Below are 19,173 nucleotides of genomic sequence, written 5' to 3'. Positions count from 1 at the left end.
TGATTTCTAATGAGAGAGCAAAGGAAAGACACTGATTACAAACATCTCTATATTGAGGGAAATGATGACTCACAGATATCTGTCCACTCGCTCTGTCCCTACTGAAAAATATATAGCGGCAGATTTGTTTCTTCATTGGGCTAATTGAGTGTGACAGGCGCGGAGCAAGGCGGAGGGAGGGTGATAAAGCAGTACAAAGAAGCTGCCAAAGGCCACACTGGCAGGACAAGCTCACCCCAGGTGCTCATGGGGGTTTCATAAGATGACTAGTGTTTGGATGAGCAGTGATGCTGAGGCCAGCGGGGCATGGGTAAGGCAGAAGACCAGAGAGAAAGAAAGGTCAAAGATCACCCAGACTTACAAGCCTTAGCGAGGCCACCGTTAGAGGCCATAACCCATGGCAATGTGACATAAACATAACTAAACATTTGTTGTCAGTAACTGAGCACATGGATGCATTTGGAGCAGCATACAGATGGCTTTTGTCCAGTGCAGTACATAAGATGAGCTGTGTGGCAATGCCATGGGCTAATATGATAGTTCTGTGCTTTAGCGCATCTAAATTGCGTGTCTTGTTGATAAATAATGATGTGGCATTTCATTTGATGCAGTTTACAGTGATAACATACCCAATACTGCTTACAATACTTAACCCATTAATGTTCACAAGGACACACATACCCTGGAGTCTTGATTGTTTACATTTGTTCACCCAAATTTGAATGGTGAATAGTAAATATCAGCTAATTCCTACTTAAAATGCAGTCTTTAGGTTTCAAAAGACTGAAAATATAGCCCAGAAGTCATATGGACTAATTTTTGGAGACTGACAGTTGTTATCTTCACAAAATATTGTTGAATGTGAAAAATCTGCATGCAGATTCTTCAAAAATTCTGCTTTTGTGTTCCACAAAACGTATGTGTTGGCCAAACTATTCCATTAGAAATCTGATCATTTCAGCACCATCATGGGGATTGCAAGACATAAAACTCACAGATAGACAGACAGACAGACAGACAGACAGACAGATAGATGATAGATAGATAGATAGATAGATAGATAGATAGATAGACAGACAGACAGACAGACAGACAGACAGACAGAGAGAGGGACGGACGGACGGATGGATGATGGATGGATGGATGGATGGATGGATGGATGAAAGACAGACAGACAGATAGACAGATAGATAGATAGATAGATAGACAGACAGACAGGCAGACAGACAGAGAGAGGGACGGACAGACGGACAGACGGACGGATGGATGATGGATGGATGGATGGATGGATGGACGGATGGATGGATGGACGAAAAGAGAGACAGACAGATAGACAGATAGATAGATAGATAGATAGATAGATAGATAGATAGATAGATAGATAGATAGATAGACAGACAGACAGACAGAGAGAGGGACGGACGGACGGACGGATAGATGATGGATGGATGGATGGACGGATGGATGGATGGACGAAAAAACAGACAGACAGATAGATAGATAGATAGATAGATAGATAGATAGATATATGGATGATGGATGGATGGATGGATGGACGAAAAGACAGACAGACAGACAGACAGACAGACAGACGACAGACAGACAGACTGACAGACAGATAGATAGATAGATAGATAGATAGATAGATAGATAGATAGATAGATAGATACATAGATCCCTTGTCATCTATTAAAATTTACAGTTGCACTTCTTTTTTAGATGAATGAGGCTTACCCAAATTAGTCACTGTGGTGCATGGCTGGACACCATGGGATGGGTGTGCTTCTGTTTAAATAATGGCAGGTCCTGCATAGAGAAGGAGGGAGCCGACAAGCTGACTAATAACCAGATTTAAGCCACATGGCACTCTCTCTGTCTTTCTCTCTCCCTCACTCTCTCTGAAGAAAATTATGTCTTGGACTAAAAATACCCATTTCCCTGCCAAAAATACTTTCATCTCAGAGCACCAAAAATGTTCTAATTCATTAAGCATTCCCCCCACTGAATGAACCTCCAGCAAAAGAGAGAGCGAAAGAACAAATAAATTACAGATCGAGAATTATTCATATACTGTAATTATTTCCACTAGGAAAAGGAATAGCCTAGCTGACATTACTACAAAGCATGTCACATATTCTCAGCATATTTCTGAACGCAGAGGGAGCGGCTTGTATTGCACATTCCTGCTGAACTCTTTGTTTTACCCGGGGCTCCTCTCTAACGGATCATCCAACAGCAGTTCACCCAGTTGCCCATGGAGCCTTTTACCAATGGTGTTGCAAAAATGTCATCACACTGTTTTTGTCAGGTTTAATATGGCTAATTAGTGCAAATGCAGACCCTGAAAGACAAATAACACAAATCAAAGGCTATATTTTAGATGGAGTTCTTTCAAGAGCAAAACATTTTATAGAATTTGTGCCATCCTCTGCTGCATTTTAAGGCCTAGAGGTATGCATTAATTCTTAATTGTTTACAGAGGAATTTGTTTACATCTCTACAAACACCACTGCAGTTGTTTGTGCGTCTTCAAACACAGGCGGTGCTTTACTGAGAGAAAGTGTGATGGAATGCAAATTAAAGCATAAATAACATAAATGACTGTTAAATAACTGTCAAATGCCCTCGATTAATTCAATTAACCCTTAAAAACTTTTGGTCCGTGTTAGATTTTAATGAGCATCTTTCCTTATTTTTTAAGGGAAAGAAATCTCTCCAGAGGATAACACATCTTTTATATATTCTTTTTTCATCAAAGCTTTTCCATACATGTATTTTTAAATAAACATACACACCAAATACACAAATTTAACAAACATTCAACCTTCTATCGCCAACTTTTTGTCGGTTCCTTAGTGGTTCTTCTAAACATTACTAATTGTGGGCCAATACAAGTCCTGATACTGCTATTCTGTTCAAATACCACAAGGCTTTTTGAAGAGATGTATCGGAAAACCTGCACTCACACATAAGTAAGATTCAACCTTAGAGATACAACCTACTGTACGGTCTGTTTTCTGCAGTAAAAAAAAAAAGTCTGAGCTACATTATCCAACTGACATCTAATCTGGAAACAAAGCAAGTGTTATAAAAGGCTATGAATTATTAAAGGAAAAGTCTGAATTTGAACCCCCACAGAACTGCTGTGTTACTGTTTTCTTTTATTATTTGTTTTTCTTCTCTCTCTCTCTCTTGAACTGGAACTGTGATATTTTTCGACATAGTTATCTGGGAGGGTGCGGGTGTTATACATGCAGAGCAACATTGTCAAATAACTCTAATTGCACCATTTTAACCCAACTTGTTCAGCCCGTATAGATCTTTCTGAATGTTTATTGGGTATTTATGTTAACTAAGGCCCAGGTTTAACATTAGCAATCAGCGTTTATCACCATCATCAGTACCACATTGCGCTTCCCAGATATACAAGGGCATTCTCATCAAAAAACAAATACACACAGCCACTTTAATGACAGAGCTGTTTTTCCAAATTGATATTAAGAAGAATATTGAATTGGACCATTTTTATCAAGCCAAGCATCTACTAATCTTTGGCCACTCAGGCAGACTGTATGAAAAATATTTTGCTTCAGTGAGCATAGAGGAAAAACCCCTCTTGTAGTCTGCTGAACAATACCATGAACTCAAGATTATGCCAGAAATATTTTTTTGGCATACAGATTGCTGTCCAAAACTTACTTTTAAAAACATTCATTGGTAAACTTAAATAGTATTTTTTAGCTGCATACATACATTATAATAAGTCATGGTTTTCAACAAGGAATTATTTTTAAATCATGAGAAATTCATTTTTAATCATGTATGGTCTGAGCTTTTAGTTATTAATCACAGCCATGAAGTTCATAATGAAGGCCGTCTTCTCACAGCATTGGTTAAATATATGCAAGGAAGTCAAGACCAATCACAATTCAGTATGCAAATAGATGTTTAAAAAACAATTGCAGTTCCATGACATCATCAAGGTCAGTTACAATTTGAATGCTGGACATTGTATCAATGTAAGTCAATGAGAGATTTTAAACTTTAATCTTAATTGATCAAAAAGTCTAATGTGTGCTAAAAATAAAAATAGATAGCACACCTAATGCTGAAGTTTGATTGGAGTTTATGTTGAGCAGTTAGGGCTGAGTCAATCACAGACATTTTATAGGTAACACTTTACAATAAGGTTCAATTTGTAAACATTATTTAACAGCATTATTTGTCATGAACTTATTAAGCATGTATTAATCTTAGGTCATTTAAATTTTAATATATACTATACATTTTTAAAATCAAAATGTGTATATGTTAACATTAGTAAATGCACGATGAACAAACTAATAATGAACTATTGCATATTTTTTAACTAACATTAACCGAGATTAATAAACTCTGTAAAAATATATTGTTAATCGTTTGTTCATGATACCTAATGCATTAACTAATGTTAACAAATGGAACCTTATTGTTAAGTGTTACCATTTAATACTTATATCAATACCGATAAACAGTACAATTCTGCAAATATTTGTGTCATGACGACCTGAAAAGGTTGAACTGGGCAAAAATGCAATTTGATTTTAACTTAAGGTATTGTTTGTTATTTATTTGAGCTGTTGTGCATGTGTTGTCTTGTTTATCTCTTCGTATGGGGATTAAAATTTCCTGAATAAATCTAAAGTATAAATCTGAAAACCTACATTGTGGGGGGAACTTATTATTAAATAATGTCTTAATTTATTTGTTAAAATGCCACAAGGTGTCTGCAAGTGATAGGGTTAGAGTAAGTAATTATATTTATCTTAATTTAAGAGCAGGAGAAGTCAATGGGAGGTCCCCACCATTATTCAAAACACGACATTTGTGTGTGTGTGTGTGTGTGTGTGTGTGTGTGTGTATGTTTGTGTGTATGTTTGTCTGTGTGTGTGTGTGTGTGTGTGCGTGTATGTGTGTGTTTTTGTTTTTGTGTGTGTGTGTGTGTGTGTGTGTGAGTGAGTGTGTGTGTGTGTGTGTGTGTGTGTGTGTGTGTGTACAAGTGCAGGAGACAAGTGTGTGAGACAGCATTAACCCATTCCCTATATTATCAGATCTAGAGCTCCACCTAGTGACTACAGCCTATTCTTGCTTTTAGTTTCATACATTTCTGCATACCTGCAATCAAATCATTAGACCTACTATTCAAATCATTAATAATAATTCCATTAAACTGTTTCACATTTTTCTGTTCAAAATAGATGGCAAAACAGAAGTGCTTGTTATTCAATTGAACAATGAGTTTTTTGAGTCCCTGTGTGTGTCAGTTTACAGAGATACATGACAGTAATTTGACCCCCTGCTGACTGCAGTGACAGAGGAGGCAATCTAAAGACAAACTAATGGCACTGTCTCCTGGCAACAGCTGACCCTGATGTTGACACCTGTGGCTTCCATCTGCATAATTCCTTACCCGACCTTAGCAAGAAGAGAGATGCAACATCAATGAAAATATATTTCTATTCGTTGATTAATTTTTTGTTATTAATTAAAATAAATAATGGAGGGGGAATCTGGTCCTGCGGTGTACTGTGTAAGACTTCTCAGGACGCCCTGTGTGGATTCAGATGGTGTGAGCAGGTGGCTGTGCAGACGCATGAATTTGCCCTGTGAGAGAGGTCCAGAGGGGAGGTATGACTTTGACAGCATGGTCAGGAAAGACAGACGGGCATTCGCCAAGTTAAATCCACAAGCCCAGTGGCCTGATGTAAACGCTCCTCTGGTGCCGCTGCGTGACGATGTGCCACTAATAGATCCGTGCTCTGGTCAACTGAGTGCAGGGGCACAGGTGCATCTGGAGGCAAAGAGCAGAACCCCATTCATCGACAGAGTTTACACTCCGTCCGATCTGTGGGTTCCGGTTGGAGCGAGAGACAGGCCTCAGACTCCTCCAGTCAGACCTTCAGCTGTGCAGTATGACACATCTGAGCACAAAAAGTGGAATTCTAGAATGAAATCAGAGACAGCATTGAGGGCAAACCTTGGAGGTAAAAATTGCAACTTTTTGTAACTACAGCGATAGAGTACATAATAATTAAGCAATATGACACATTGTTGTTCCAGAGGTAATCACAGCCGTGCAGATGAACGGAACAATTGTGAGTGTGATATTGCTTTAATACAACAGTTCAACAAACTGTTCAGTAAACTGGGGTCTGGGGACCCCCAGGGTGCCGCAGATCATTTCAGAGAAATATAAACTGTGAAAAATGTATAGGTAAACAGCATTTAACAAAAGCTAACATTACTGTTTCATTCTAAGGACTGCAAATAAAATATTCCATTTAATATATATATATATATACATTTTAAATATTTAGTTTTTACTTTAGTACAATAATGATATAAAAGTATAACTATTACATTTAGCAAACAACATGCTGTCTTTATAGTATCATTCTTGCTATTTTTCTAATACACTCAAAGAAAAAAAAACTTTCAGAATGGTTAGGTTTACAGAATCCTCCCTTGTTCATATTACTCAAAAATGCATGTAACCAAGTGAACTTAATTTAACTGACTTGTTTAATAGAAGAAAAAAAATCCTTTCTTTAATCCATTTGTCTTTGGACAAATTGGATAACATAACTTGTATTTATTTATTTATTTATTTATTTTTTAATCTGAAACTGTGCAGGTGATTTCTAGTTCCCAATATGCTTTGTATGGGACTCGATAGGGAGAGTAAATGTTCAAATTAAGTGATATTTTGTGTGTTTTTGTGCAAGATGAAGATAAAGGGGGATAATTGTTAATGTTTAATGTTTTGTTATGTTCAGATTTAGAAGAGTTTCTGTTATTTTGGAGTTTTAGGGGTACCAGTATAATAAAGAGTAGAGCTTGAGCTTAGGACGAGAACAGGTACATGTCATACATAATATTTATTGCTCTTTTCTTTGAGCGGTTATTGTGCTAAACATACAGCATTGTCACAAAGCTGCACTCTATAGTGCTTGACACCAGCATGTGTTTAGCATGCTAACATTCACTGTCACTAACTAGTACTGCTAAAAGAAAAATAAAAAAATAATAACAATCATTTGAGTTACTTTAATATGTCTAATTTTGTTAGGTTTACCCAATTTAATTAGGTTCCTTCTACACAAAGTATTTGAGTTAAGATTACATATTAATTTTCAGTTAATAAAACTCATTTAAAACATGTGTAAACACTGTCCACTATTGAATCAAGTTTAGTCAAAGAGTTAATTTTTTGAGTGTACAGTATAAATCGGTCTTTATACATGAAAATGTGCTTCTTGGCATCAAAACGTTACAAAAAAAAAAAAAAAACAGCAACAAACAAACAAACAAACAAACAAACAATCAAATAATCAAATAATATTAATAACTTAGGTTTCAGACAAGAATTGGCCTGTTAGTTAGTGCATTTCTTTGTTCCAAAATAAACCAAAGCATCAAGCACAGTTCTGCTCTCTTTTCACGTCTGCTACTCTGTTTTGAACAAGTGATGAATTAATCGAAGTAACGATTAATAAATTAATCAGTGTTTTTCAAAGAATTTTTAAATTAATGAATCGTCCATGTTCATTTTTCAGTGGTGATCAACTGTTTTTTAACGAATCAGTTCATAACATAAAAGACACTCATCTCCAGAAATGGTTAATGAGAAATATTAGCACTCTAGCACTCTTGGAACATCTCTTGTCCAATCAAATTACAGGACCAGAAAAAACTAATAGTTAAATAAGTATTTACTAATTCCATCTGCTTTGTGCCATCAGGTTGGACAAGTGTGCAGAGTCTTAAACCCCACTCTCAGGACAGCAGTGAAAACGTGGTCAGTTAGCATTTAAAGTAATAGTTCACCCCAAAATGGAAATCCTCTCATTATTTACTCACCCTCATGCCATCCCAGATGTATATGGCTTTCTTTCTTCTGCAGAACACAAATGAAGATTTTTAGAAGAATATTTCAGCTCTGTAGGTTCATACTATGCAAATGAATGGGTGCCAAAAATGTTAAGCTCCAGAATCCACATAAAGGCAGCATAAAAGTAATCCATAAGACTCCAGTGGTTAAATCCACGTGTTCAGATATGATATGATAGGTGTGGGTGAGAAAAAGACCAATATTTAAGTCATTTTTGGTCATAAATTCTCCTCCTTGCCCAGTTTGGGGTGATATGCACAAATATGTGAACCGCAAAAAACAGAAGAATGAGAAAGTGAAGGTGAAGGAAAAAGGACTTAAAATATTGATCTGTTTCTCACTCACACCTATCATATCGCTTCAGAAGACATGGATTTAACCACCAAAGTCGTCTGGAGTTCTTTTATGTTGCCCTCATGTGGATTTTGGAGATTCAAAATGTTGGCACCCATTTACTTGCATTGTATGGACCTACAGAGCTGAGACATTCTTCTAAAAATCTTAATTTGTGTTCTGCTTCAGAAAGAAAGTCATGCATATCTGGGATGGCATGAGGGTAAATGATGAGAGAATCTTCATTTCTTAGGTGAACTAACCCTTTAACATTAACAGACATGCTCAGTTATCTATTATGTGCCTTAAATTTTAACTTGTGTTTTAGATATCCTAGTTTTGTCATTCTCTTTTTTAGCAGAGTATGCAGATGTTTAATCTTATCTTCTTTCCCGTACGTCTTTGTCACAGGATCCAAGACCTTCAGTTCTCTCTGATACTATACAGAAGGCAGCTCAACGATACATCTACACTTCTACAGCACAACGGTTTGATTTGTTGTTCTAAACACTCTCTTTAACAGCATAACCACTACAATGTATTTCCCATGGCTCACTCAACTTCCTAATTTCTCACTTTTCAAATGCTTTCTGTACCATTTGTTTGTATTGGTCCAGTGATTATAAGTTAAATGAATGTTTTTCATTATAAAATGGGGCCATGTCTGATACATACTGATTATTTTCATTTCTTTTATTATTTTTTTTATTATAATTACACAGCTCTCTGGAACACTTGATTCTGATTGGTCATTCACTTCATTCTTTGGTCAGATCTTTCTATATAATGACAGCTAAGCCAGTTTCCTAGATAGCTGTGCTAGCTTCATATCTCTAGCATCACTCCATGGTCTTCTCATCAAATCAATATTTAATGTCCATTGTTATGGCTGACTATACATTAGCCTATCCTTTACTTACTGTATGTGACTGTGGGGAGATGCTGTGTACAGAAGTTATGAGGATGTGGACTGGGACTCAAAGTTACCCCCTCGCCACAAACCACCCACAACTTCTCTGGAGAAAATGGCTGACCCTGTGAGTCAGCGTTTCATGCTGAAGAGACACCACAGCAGGCCTGAGCTATGGCAGGTCAGTCTATTGTATTCAGTGTGCATAGTTTCTTATTAAAACCGGTGAGTTTCTGCTTTCACCACAACATTTTGAGAGAGATTTCCATGCTTTCAGGCCATTGGATCCCACTGGAACAAACATCAATTGCGTGCCACATTTAACGCAAGGAAACCCATAAGCTTGTAAGTGATTTGAATAATGTTTCAATGATTTTAGACCTAGTTACTAAATTTATAGGTACAGCATTTTGAACAGATACAATATTATAGTTCTACTTTTAATAAGGCAATGCTGAACCTTTTCTACATCTCTGTATATAAATTGTTTTTTCTGACTGTTATATTTTTAACTACCAGCACCAGCCCTTGCCCAAAATCAGGCCATATCCCTTTATACTGGTAAGCAAATGCAGAGATCTGTATTACTGAAATGACCCTGCCTCAGTACATCTTTAAGTTATAAATTCCTCAAACAAAATAAATTACTATAATTGCTGTGTTTTATATTGTTGGTTACCTTTTAATGAGTCACAGTCATTGTCTAATACATGTATTAAGGCTTTGAATGATATTTGTGGTCTTGTTATACTGCACAGTGGCACGGTGGGCTCTGAGAATATGGATAGTGTAGACAACCCTAATGAAGACTTCATTCCTCTGACTGTCTTGCGGACTACAGTGCCTCACCACACCCCTACAAGCTAGTATGTATCTGCTCTGAGTATCTGCATATACCAAATAAACTTTGTTTAACCAGGATTTATAAATCAGTTGTTTTGTTTTCTCTAGCCGAACTACTATACCTGGCTACACTGGAAAGGCCCAGTTTGATAGACCACAGACCTCAGCTGTTCGTTTGCCTTCTTTGCCACATACACCACAGACAGCAGGGTAAGTCATTTCAGCATTTCAGCTGACCTCTGTTTCACACTGGTGTATTAGTGTTGAAATAAAATGCTTTGAAGTTGCATCTAGCATCTAAATATACATTTGTAAATACTTATAGACACTTAAAATTTTCTTACTACTTTTCAAGTAATAGTATATGTAGTGTGGTGTCGTAGTACAAAAATCTGACTATAACAGGTCCATTTATATACTTTTAAAATCAATCTATATAAAATCAGTAGTGTCTAAAACCTTTAAAGACAGGGTCTTATTTCACCACAAAGTCAACAGAAATAACTAAGAAATTATTTTTAATACCAATAAATATTTTAGTTTTTTGTTTTTTGTTTTTTTTTGTTCTATAACTTTTATATTATGTTATTTAAACCGTAAAGTACTGTAATTACTGTTTACATAATTTGTACACTTATTTTATTTGTTGTACTGTTTATGCTGATATACATTTTAAAAATGGTTGGAGAACAGTCATTTATTTATTAGGGTTTGCCTAATTTTTGTGAAAATAATGTCACAATGCAAAATAAATAAATATTAACATAATGGCTCTAAACATATTCTTTATGCAAAATATAATTTCCGGAATGTATTTTCATGAGATTAACCAAATAATAATAATAATAATAATAATAATAATAATGTTAATGTATTAATTTTGTTATGTAAATAATGTATTAATTTATTAATAAACTAATGAACATTCCACCACACTGTAGGACGGCTTGTCTCAGCAGGTGGCAGCATTGCTATATATTACACCTTTTCTCAATCGTTTTGGCTCAATTCTCGAATGAGAATTCTTTTTTTCATAACAGTAAGTTCAAATGTCTGAACTATTAGATTCTTGTTCACATCAGATTTGAATTTCTTATTTATTTAAACAAACTACACGTGCTTTGCCTCTTGTGCAAAAGAGTAAGTACAATTGTCTACAATTTGCACAAAAAATAAATGCACATGGCTTGCTGATCAAAACTAATGAGTTGATTCTCAGTGAAACTGTCATACTCTTCATAAGTTCTAAACATTCTTTCATCGTGTGAGCCATCACATGCAAAATGATCCATTTAGTTATCAAAATCTGTCAGACATACATGTATATTCCATAAATATCTATGACATGGAGTGTTTGTGATGTCTGCTAAATCTCTGGCCAGACCAACAAGAGCAACAGGATGTCCACCAAGAAGATGGGAACTTGTAGTGTTATGTACTGTGAAGCGGTACAATTTATTATTTTTTACAGAACTACCACAGGTTTTTTCATTGTTGCGTTTATTTATTTATTTATTTATTTATTTTTTTTTTTGCATGGATGTCATTTTGTGGCAATTTTCTGTTCACTATATATGACTTTACATGTAAGAAATATGTAAAAATGGACATGCAAATGTGAATTTCCTGTTTACATGTAACATATTGATACATAAATAAATTTACTGTTTACATACAAATGTGCATATCCTATTTCTGTGTACTACAGTATTGTACAGTATTGACTTTTCCCAGTAAACTTTTACCTACTGTTGAAATCAGTATCTAAAAAGCTCAGTGTGATACACAATAGCATTCAACTAGACAAAACTGACATTCTTACATAGGTCAGTGTCAACAAAAAAGTTGAACAAAAATTACATTTGTATATAACAAACATTTCCAGGGTTGACTGCCATGGTGAAAAACATCTAAACATTTTGACCAGTATGGCTCACACGATGAAAATCTTTTTTTTTTTTTTGGTGGCATTGGCCAGTTTACTGACACAATAACTAGGTTTTGAAGCATGAATTAAATGTTTTGGGTGAGTTACTACATTTTGCCAACATGCAATAGAGTTGTGATGTCCAATAAAACAGTTGTAACAACTGCACTTACAGTTTAGAGAATGTTAAGACTGTTTCAAAAAATGAGCCAAAGTGATTGAGAAAAACTGTAAGAATTTCCTCTCCATCATTCACCTAAAATGTACTAAAATTAAGTTTGTTGTTAAATCTTCTATATTAGCTTATTTGAGCACAAAATAATATATATTTAAAACAAATTATATTCCTCAAATTGGATAACGATTATGAATTAATGAACTTATGGTGAATGAATAGCATTGTAAGTGGGGTAATTAATCAAGCATTGTCTGTCATTGCATAGATATGTGTCAGCTTTTAATTCTATAGTCATAAGCATGCTCTGTAACAGTAAGCTCATAGGATCACTCTGAAGAGGCGTTTCCCATAAGCATTGCAAACCTTTATCTTCAGATCTTTTCTTTCTCTATTTCTGCCTTAGTATCTGCACTGTCAAGCTTTCTTTTTTTTTTTTTTCGAACTCCTGCATGTCCCCCTTCTGTTTGAGGCTGAGCTCTGCATCTGCCCTAGATTTACTACTCTTCAGCGCTCTGCAACGTGATTATGGCTGGAGGTGTTTGAACATAAAGCGTCATACACACATGATGACAGAGCACAGACATAAAGCATTAGAGCATCACTTAGAGGACTTAAACAGGACATGACATGTAAGGCTGAACAAAGTTTTACAAATGCACGCAGGACGAAGAAACCCATTAAAGATCAAAAGTGGAAGATTTTAATTCTCCATCGATGTTGAAAAAGCAGCAAAACTCATGGTAGAATCATCAAAACTTGTTCTTTTCTGTGGGTTTCTGAAGAGTCAAATCAGACAGACACTAACGGGAACTAAGTCAACCCTACAGCACTCTTCCACCCTCTAGTCTGCAACGGCAAACATCCTCGGCTTTCAGAATGAGTAGGAATGAGAAGTCTGCAGCTCGAGCAAAGAGGAAGAAAGAGGAGGAGGTGTTTGAGAGAAGCACTGGAGGAAAACCAAACTCCTCACCCAGGGACCGGGTGGTTTTTTTGAAAACCTGTTTCCTAGCTGGGCCCCAGAAGAGCTGGTTTACCGTCTTTTTGGAGCAGACCTCTCCAGATGGCCCTATCCAAAGTTGAGCTGTTCTTGATGCCGGTGGTATTCGTGGTTTTTACTCAACCCAAATCCATTTTGTTTCCTTTGCCGATAAAACAGGCCTCCCATCTCTTTTCCTTACGGCAGAAAGTCAGCACCTTAACAACTTCCCCTAACTCTCCCCTCCTCCTTATTTGGTGCTAACTCTTATGTCTCCAAACTGTTTTCATACCCTTGAAGCATTGACAACACTTAATCACTTGAGGCTGTCTGAAAAAAAAAAAAAAGTTCAAATACTGCATAGCTGTTCAGGTTGTAGTCCAAAAACCTGGAAGGGAATTAGCATTTTTTAACCCATGGATTCCCCTAGGATTTTCCTATGGGTTTTTATAATGGTAATTTTGGATTTATGAGTAAAATAAGGTATGTGGTGAACATTATTTAAAGATACCTGGTTGTTTTATTCTACAACATAAATTACACACAGTCATAGCTCAAACATGAATTTTGAATTCATTTTTATTTTTTAGTTTTTTTTTAGTTTTTTTATTTTGCTAACAAATTGGTACAGTAAATAAGGACCACAATGGTTTTCTGTTTGGTCAGACATGTCTGCTCACATGCTTGTGGTAGTTGTAGTCCTTATTTAGCAACTTGTTGACAGCATTTTTTTTTTTTTTTTTTTAATACAACGGCTTCAAAATTCACATATGAGCTACAACTGTGTGTAATTTATTGTATGTTGTAGAACAAAACGTCCAAGTATTTTCAAGTAATGTTTACCACATACCTTATTTTACTCATAAATTGAAAACCCCCATTATGAAAACCCATAGGAAATTCCTGAGGAAACCCATGGTGAATTGCCTGCAATTCTTCTCTGGGAATACTGGCAATAATATTGAAATTTTTTACACTGCATTTTTAGTAATTCTACAGTGATTTAATCAAATGATAATTTTTTGTTCATGTCCTTCTTAACAATAACAAAAGAGCATATTCTGAATAAGGCATTTATATGACCCCAAATTCTGATTACCGTAATACAGACATATGCCAGCTGTCTTTTTCATAATTCTAGAAAACTTTAAGCCTAAAATCTCAAAAATGAATCTGAATATGGTAAAATTCTAATTACTACTGGAAAAATGTTGTGCATGAAAGTGCAGTACATTTAGTTTTTTTTGAACAAGTTGTCATTGTTTGAAGCAAGTGAATAGCTTCTTGAAGACTCCTTGCTTTTCAAATAACTGGTCAATATCAGTCATTATCTTTACTTTGATCCTTCCCAGTTTCATTAAGTGTTCCATTTCTAGGAGCAGCCGTGGTGCCTGGAGCTCACCAACTTATGGACACAAGGCACCTCTGTCAAGAATGGTCACCACTGTCCCACCGGGAAACCCCTTCCTTCATCTTAAAGGCCCAATACTTTCCATGAAATGACTGCAGAAGCACTGCAAGTATAGATTTCCTTAATAGAAGAATAAATGGTGAAAAGTGTGGGGAATGAAAAGCTCCTTTTTCATGAAATCCAATCTGTGTTTGTGAATAGATCTATAATGATGCTTTGTCAATGACTGATTCTGTGAGTTCTGAATAATGAGATGCTTTATTAGCATAATTTCCCTTGATTTAGATGAGTGGTTCTGAAAATGTGGAGGTTATGCTTTTGTCTTAAACATTCTGCAGGGGTGTGGGTGTATGTGGGCTTTTGCATTTGAGTATATGTGTGTCCATGCGGATAAATGAGTGAATCTTTTTCTCACCAATCCTTTTATTTCTATGGGACATCCAAATAGTACTGACAAAATGTACAAATTGCTTGTGGGAAAAAACTACCTTGTGGTTATGCAGCAATGGGTGTGCAAACTTAAAACTCTGCTGTTTCTCCACCAAAAAAAAAAAAAAAAAAAGATAAAGAATTTCTTACAATTGCTCTAGTTTTGCACCCCAAGAACTGTGGTTTGGAGAATAAAAGAAAGAATACCAGTGCAGCTTCACATACTGGTTTCCTGTTTTCCCCTTTGTTGTCTTTGTGTTTCTGTTGAAAACAGTCCGCTCTGGATTCAGCTCAGTTGAATCCACCAGTTGTAAACACCTAGTAATAATCAACATGTATTAAAAATTGCTGTACTGTTATCCACATAGCTCAACCTCACATCAAACACAGGTTTTGGTGGGTACAGAAATAGTGGAAATAAAAAAATATTCTATCTAATGCTTTGCAATGATTAACAGTTTGTTAAAAACCATATATTCTTTATATAAAAGTACCTGATAAAGTCACAGACACTTTCCACAATTATGTTAAACTTATGATTTTCTTTCATTCTTTTTTTTTTTTTTAAAGAGTTAGAGGCACAAATCCTTGAAATATTTCTTGTGTGCGTTAGAATTATTATAAATGTTAGATAAAGTATTATCTAACATAAAATTAACCTAGCATGGAAAGTTTTAAAGAAGTGTTTAACAATAACTACAAACCAAACTTTTGTCCCAAACTAGCTAGCTCATACTAAACGATAGCTGAATTAAACTGCTGTTAGATATGTTTTAAATTTTGGAAGCAAGGTAAAATCTTGGGTGTAAATCATATATAAATCTTGGTTGTAATATCAAAAAACTCTTGTAAAATATATAATAATATAAATAATAATAATAATAATAATAATAATTAATTGTATTTGTATAGCACCTTTCATACATAAAATGCAGCTCAAAGTGCCTCACATTTGGAAGTATATAAACATAGAATTCAATATTAGTAGTATATAGTAAATAGTATATAGTAAATATAACAGCTCATATTAACATAATATTTAGCTTGAACTCTTGAGGTTAACAATTTCGGAAGGTTAAGAAACTCTTTTCACTGACCATTTACTTCAAAAAAATACTTCATTTGACAGTTTTAGGCTCAATTTTATAACCAGATCACGGAAAGTGCTCGTAGTTTACAAACAGCAGGCTAGATTTTGTCTGGGCAGTGGGATAATATTCTATTTTTTCAGTTAGTTTGACAGCTGAGCCATGGAGGGAATAAGCCCTCTCTGTGGTCTTTCCAGAGATGGAGATGTGGTTAACTGATAACTAACGTTCCTCTTGGGGCCATGGCTGTTTTGCAATGAAAGGGATCCAGACCTTTCTTTTGTCTCAGAATTTAAAGTGCTTTGTCCAATGTGACCTGGCTTCAGCCAATCACAATGAGCCCATGTAAGACAAAGTGAAGGCCTTTCTGATACTATGAGACAGACTGAACTTTATGTATCAGAGATTTTCCTAATGATCAAATATCTATTGATTTAAAGATTTACTTCTGTATGCATGCAAATATAATTTCTGTGAATTTATCAAGGTGTTCCTCAGGGACCGGTGCTTGGACCCCTCCTCTTCTCGATCTACACTACATCACTCGATCTTTAAGGCATATGGCTTTTTCTACCACTGCCACACAGATGATACGCAGCTCTACCTGTCGTTCCAGCCTGACGACCTCACCATCTCAGCTCGTATCTCTGCCTACTTCTCGAATATCTCGGCCTGGATGAAGGAACGTCACCCAGCCAACATGTCTGTTGACCATAACCTCTCTATTCATCTTAGTTCAACTACGCTAACACAAACAAGGACAGCCCGGAACCTGGGAGTGGTGATGGATAACTAGCTTAACTTCTCTGCCAACATCTCATCAACTGCCCGGTTTTGCAGGTTTGCACTTTACATCATCAGGAAAATCAGACCTTTCCCATCTGAATATGCTGCGCAGCTCCTGGTTCAAGCTCTGATCATTTCAAAACTGGACTGCTGTAATGCCCTGTTGGCCGGCCAGCCAGCTAGCACAATTAAGCCACTGCAGATGGTCCAGAACACAGTAGCATGTCTGGTCTTCAATTGGCCAAAGAGGGCTCATGTCACCACACTCTTGATTTCACTCAACCGACTACCTGTAGCTGCCCTCATCAAATTCAAGGCTTTGACTCTGGCCTTCAGGACAGCCAATGAAACAGCACCCTCTTACTTCAGTTCACTCTTCCAGGTCTATGTCCCAACTCACTCTCTGCGGTCAATGAACGAGCGGCGCCTAGTGGTCCCATTGCAAAGAGGCACAAAGTCTATTTCACGATTATTCACTTTCTCTGCTGCTCTGTGGCGGAATGATCTTTCAGCCTCCACACAATCTGCTGGTGGCAATTTCTCAGGGCCAGCAAAGCCTTCTCTGCTGGCGTAACATGCCTAAAAATTTAATATTTTTTCATCCTTTCATTCTCATTTACCTTTTTTCATATGTATTTTCAATTGCTTTCCACTCCTACTTCATCTACAAAGGAATAGCACAAAACAAAAAGTTTATCCAATCAGAATTTATTCCTCGATGCTTACAAGCGAAGTGTGATAACTGTTTCACAAATCGCATGCCCGAAGCCATGCTCCTTAGCCGAAGCAGCACTTGAGTCTGAGCTCCACCCCGTCAGGCCTTCAGAATTTCCACAGAATGCATCAACAGTGCAGTGAATAGACATCTAAAGTCAGATTGTCAGATTTATCAGCCAATCAAATTGATTTATTTGTTCTTGTGGGTGTGATCTTTAGAATATGTCCCAGTCCAGGCCTTCTAGCTGGGTTTGAGTGACGCAATCACGCTTTAAGTTATATATGTAATTTGAAAGTGAAGAGCTCGAGATCTTGCCGACGAATCGGCTGTCAACACTGATGGTATTGCCGTTGAGAAAGAGATCCTTATTAATTTAAAAACCTGAGATGTTCTGCATAATCGTGCGACTGATTAATTAAATAGGAAAGGAGGACTGATTTTCACTTCAAGCAAATTGGCAAGTGCTTTTTGCATTGTTATAGCTTCTGGAGTTTTCTAAGTGTAAATTAGGCTGCTTGAGCATTCAGTGTCGGATCAAGTTTTAAAAAGTAACTGTGTACCCTGACAAAAAAAATTTATTGCAAGCAACATTTAAATAGCAACTATTATTAGAGAGCTTTTTCTTGGTATTAGACCTCCTTGGTTTTGGCTTTCGTGCATGGATGTGTTTTTAAAATGTCAGTTGGTATTATAAGTTGACTGCCACATAGTGTATGATGAGCATACGGTGTCTTATTCATTGTGAAACTGTGTTTTCTTAATGGCATGAAGGCCTAGACTTAAAATTCACGGGCCACGGCTGCAATCTGCTGATACCATCTCAGCATTAAAGAACCATATGAAAACACATCTGTTCTGCGAGAACTTAACCAATCCACACAAAATGCACGTACTATTTAACAATTTTTAAAAAATCCTTGTCTATTTCTTTCTTCTGCGCAAGCATCTACACTACTTTAGCCACTTTGAGAACTTGGCAGTGCAATACTGCAGATATTGTCTGCTTTGAATGACAAATTGCTTGTTTTGTTCCTCATTTTAAGTTGCTCTTAATTAAAGCATCTGCTAAATGACTACTGTAAATGTAAATGTGAAGTATGCATTGACAAGATTTCAACCAGGGATGATTCGTGGATTACAGCCTTACACTGTGTTCTAGCTAGATGCGATAACAAGCAATTTGTCTGTCCACACTGAATGTATCACAGCCAATTAGAACATATTTGATGTTTAATATGTAGTTACAGAGTGTAATTTTAGACAGAAATACATTCTAAACGTTCTTTAAAATGTGGTTTGACGAACGATAGATCTGATAAAATGACCACTGTGGTCACAGCTGGTTAGGATTTGCATGGAAGAGATTGCTTTATCACATCACTTTCACATGTTAGGGGTGGGCTCAGCCTCAACCTAATTTGGCGATATATTGGTGTAGAGTTACATCTCTTGCTATCAGATCCTCAAAAGTCACCTGATGTATTTAAGTGGCAGGGTCACAATTGGTTGCATTTTATTTTGTGATTTCACCGGAATGGAGAGCAGGCTCTGAATGAGGAATAGAGAAATTGAATAGGTACAGTATCTGAAGGCCATGTGTGGAGGCAGCACTACAGGAGAGTGGAATTCTAGGGCCCTGTTTCA

At 36.3% G+C, this 19,173-nt stretch overlaps 1 protein-coding gene across 1 annotated transcript; it reads left to right on the top strand.

Annotated features, from left to right (window-relative positions):
- Positions 1-3,851: 3,851 nt before the first annotated feature.
- Positions 3,852-14,720, top strand: LOC127413856 (spermatogenesis-associated protein 48). The gene is made up of 9 exons (XM_051651349.1): positions 3,852-6,023; positions 7,782-7,837; positions 8,675-8,751; positions 9,216-9,354; positions 9,451-9,518; positions 9,693-9,734; positions 9,932-10,039; positions 10,125-10,226; positions 14,474-14,720. The coding sequence occupies exons 1-9, from the start codon at positions 5,537-5,539 to the stop codon at positions 14,598-14,600; spliced, it is 1,206 nt and encodes a 401-aa protein (XP_051507309.1). The 5' UTR covers positions 3,852-5,536; the 3' UTR covers positions 14,601-14,720.
- The last annotated feature ends 4,453 nt before the right edge of the window (positions 14,721-19,173 follow it).

This window comes from Myxocyprinus asiaticus, chromosome 23 (assembly GCF_019703515.2).
Source record: "Myxocyprinus asiaticus isolate MX2 ecotype Aquarium Trade chromosome 23, UBuf_Myxa_2, whole genome shotgun sequence".
NCBI classification, from domain to species: Eukaryota; Metazoa; Chordata; class Actinopteri; order Cypriniformes; family Catostomidae; genus Myxocyprinus; species Myxocyprinus asiaticus.
The sequence above is the reverse complement of the archived record's forward strand: the minus strand, read 5'-3'. Positions and strand labels throughout refer to the sequence as shown.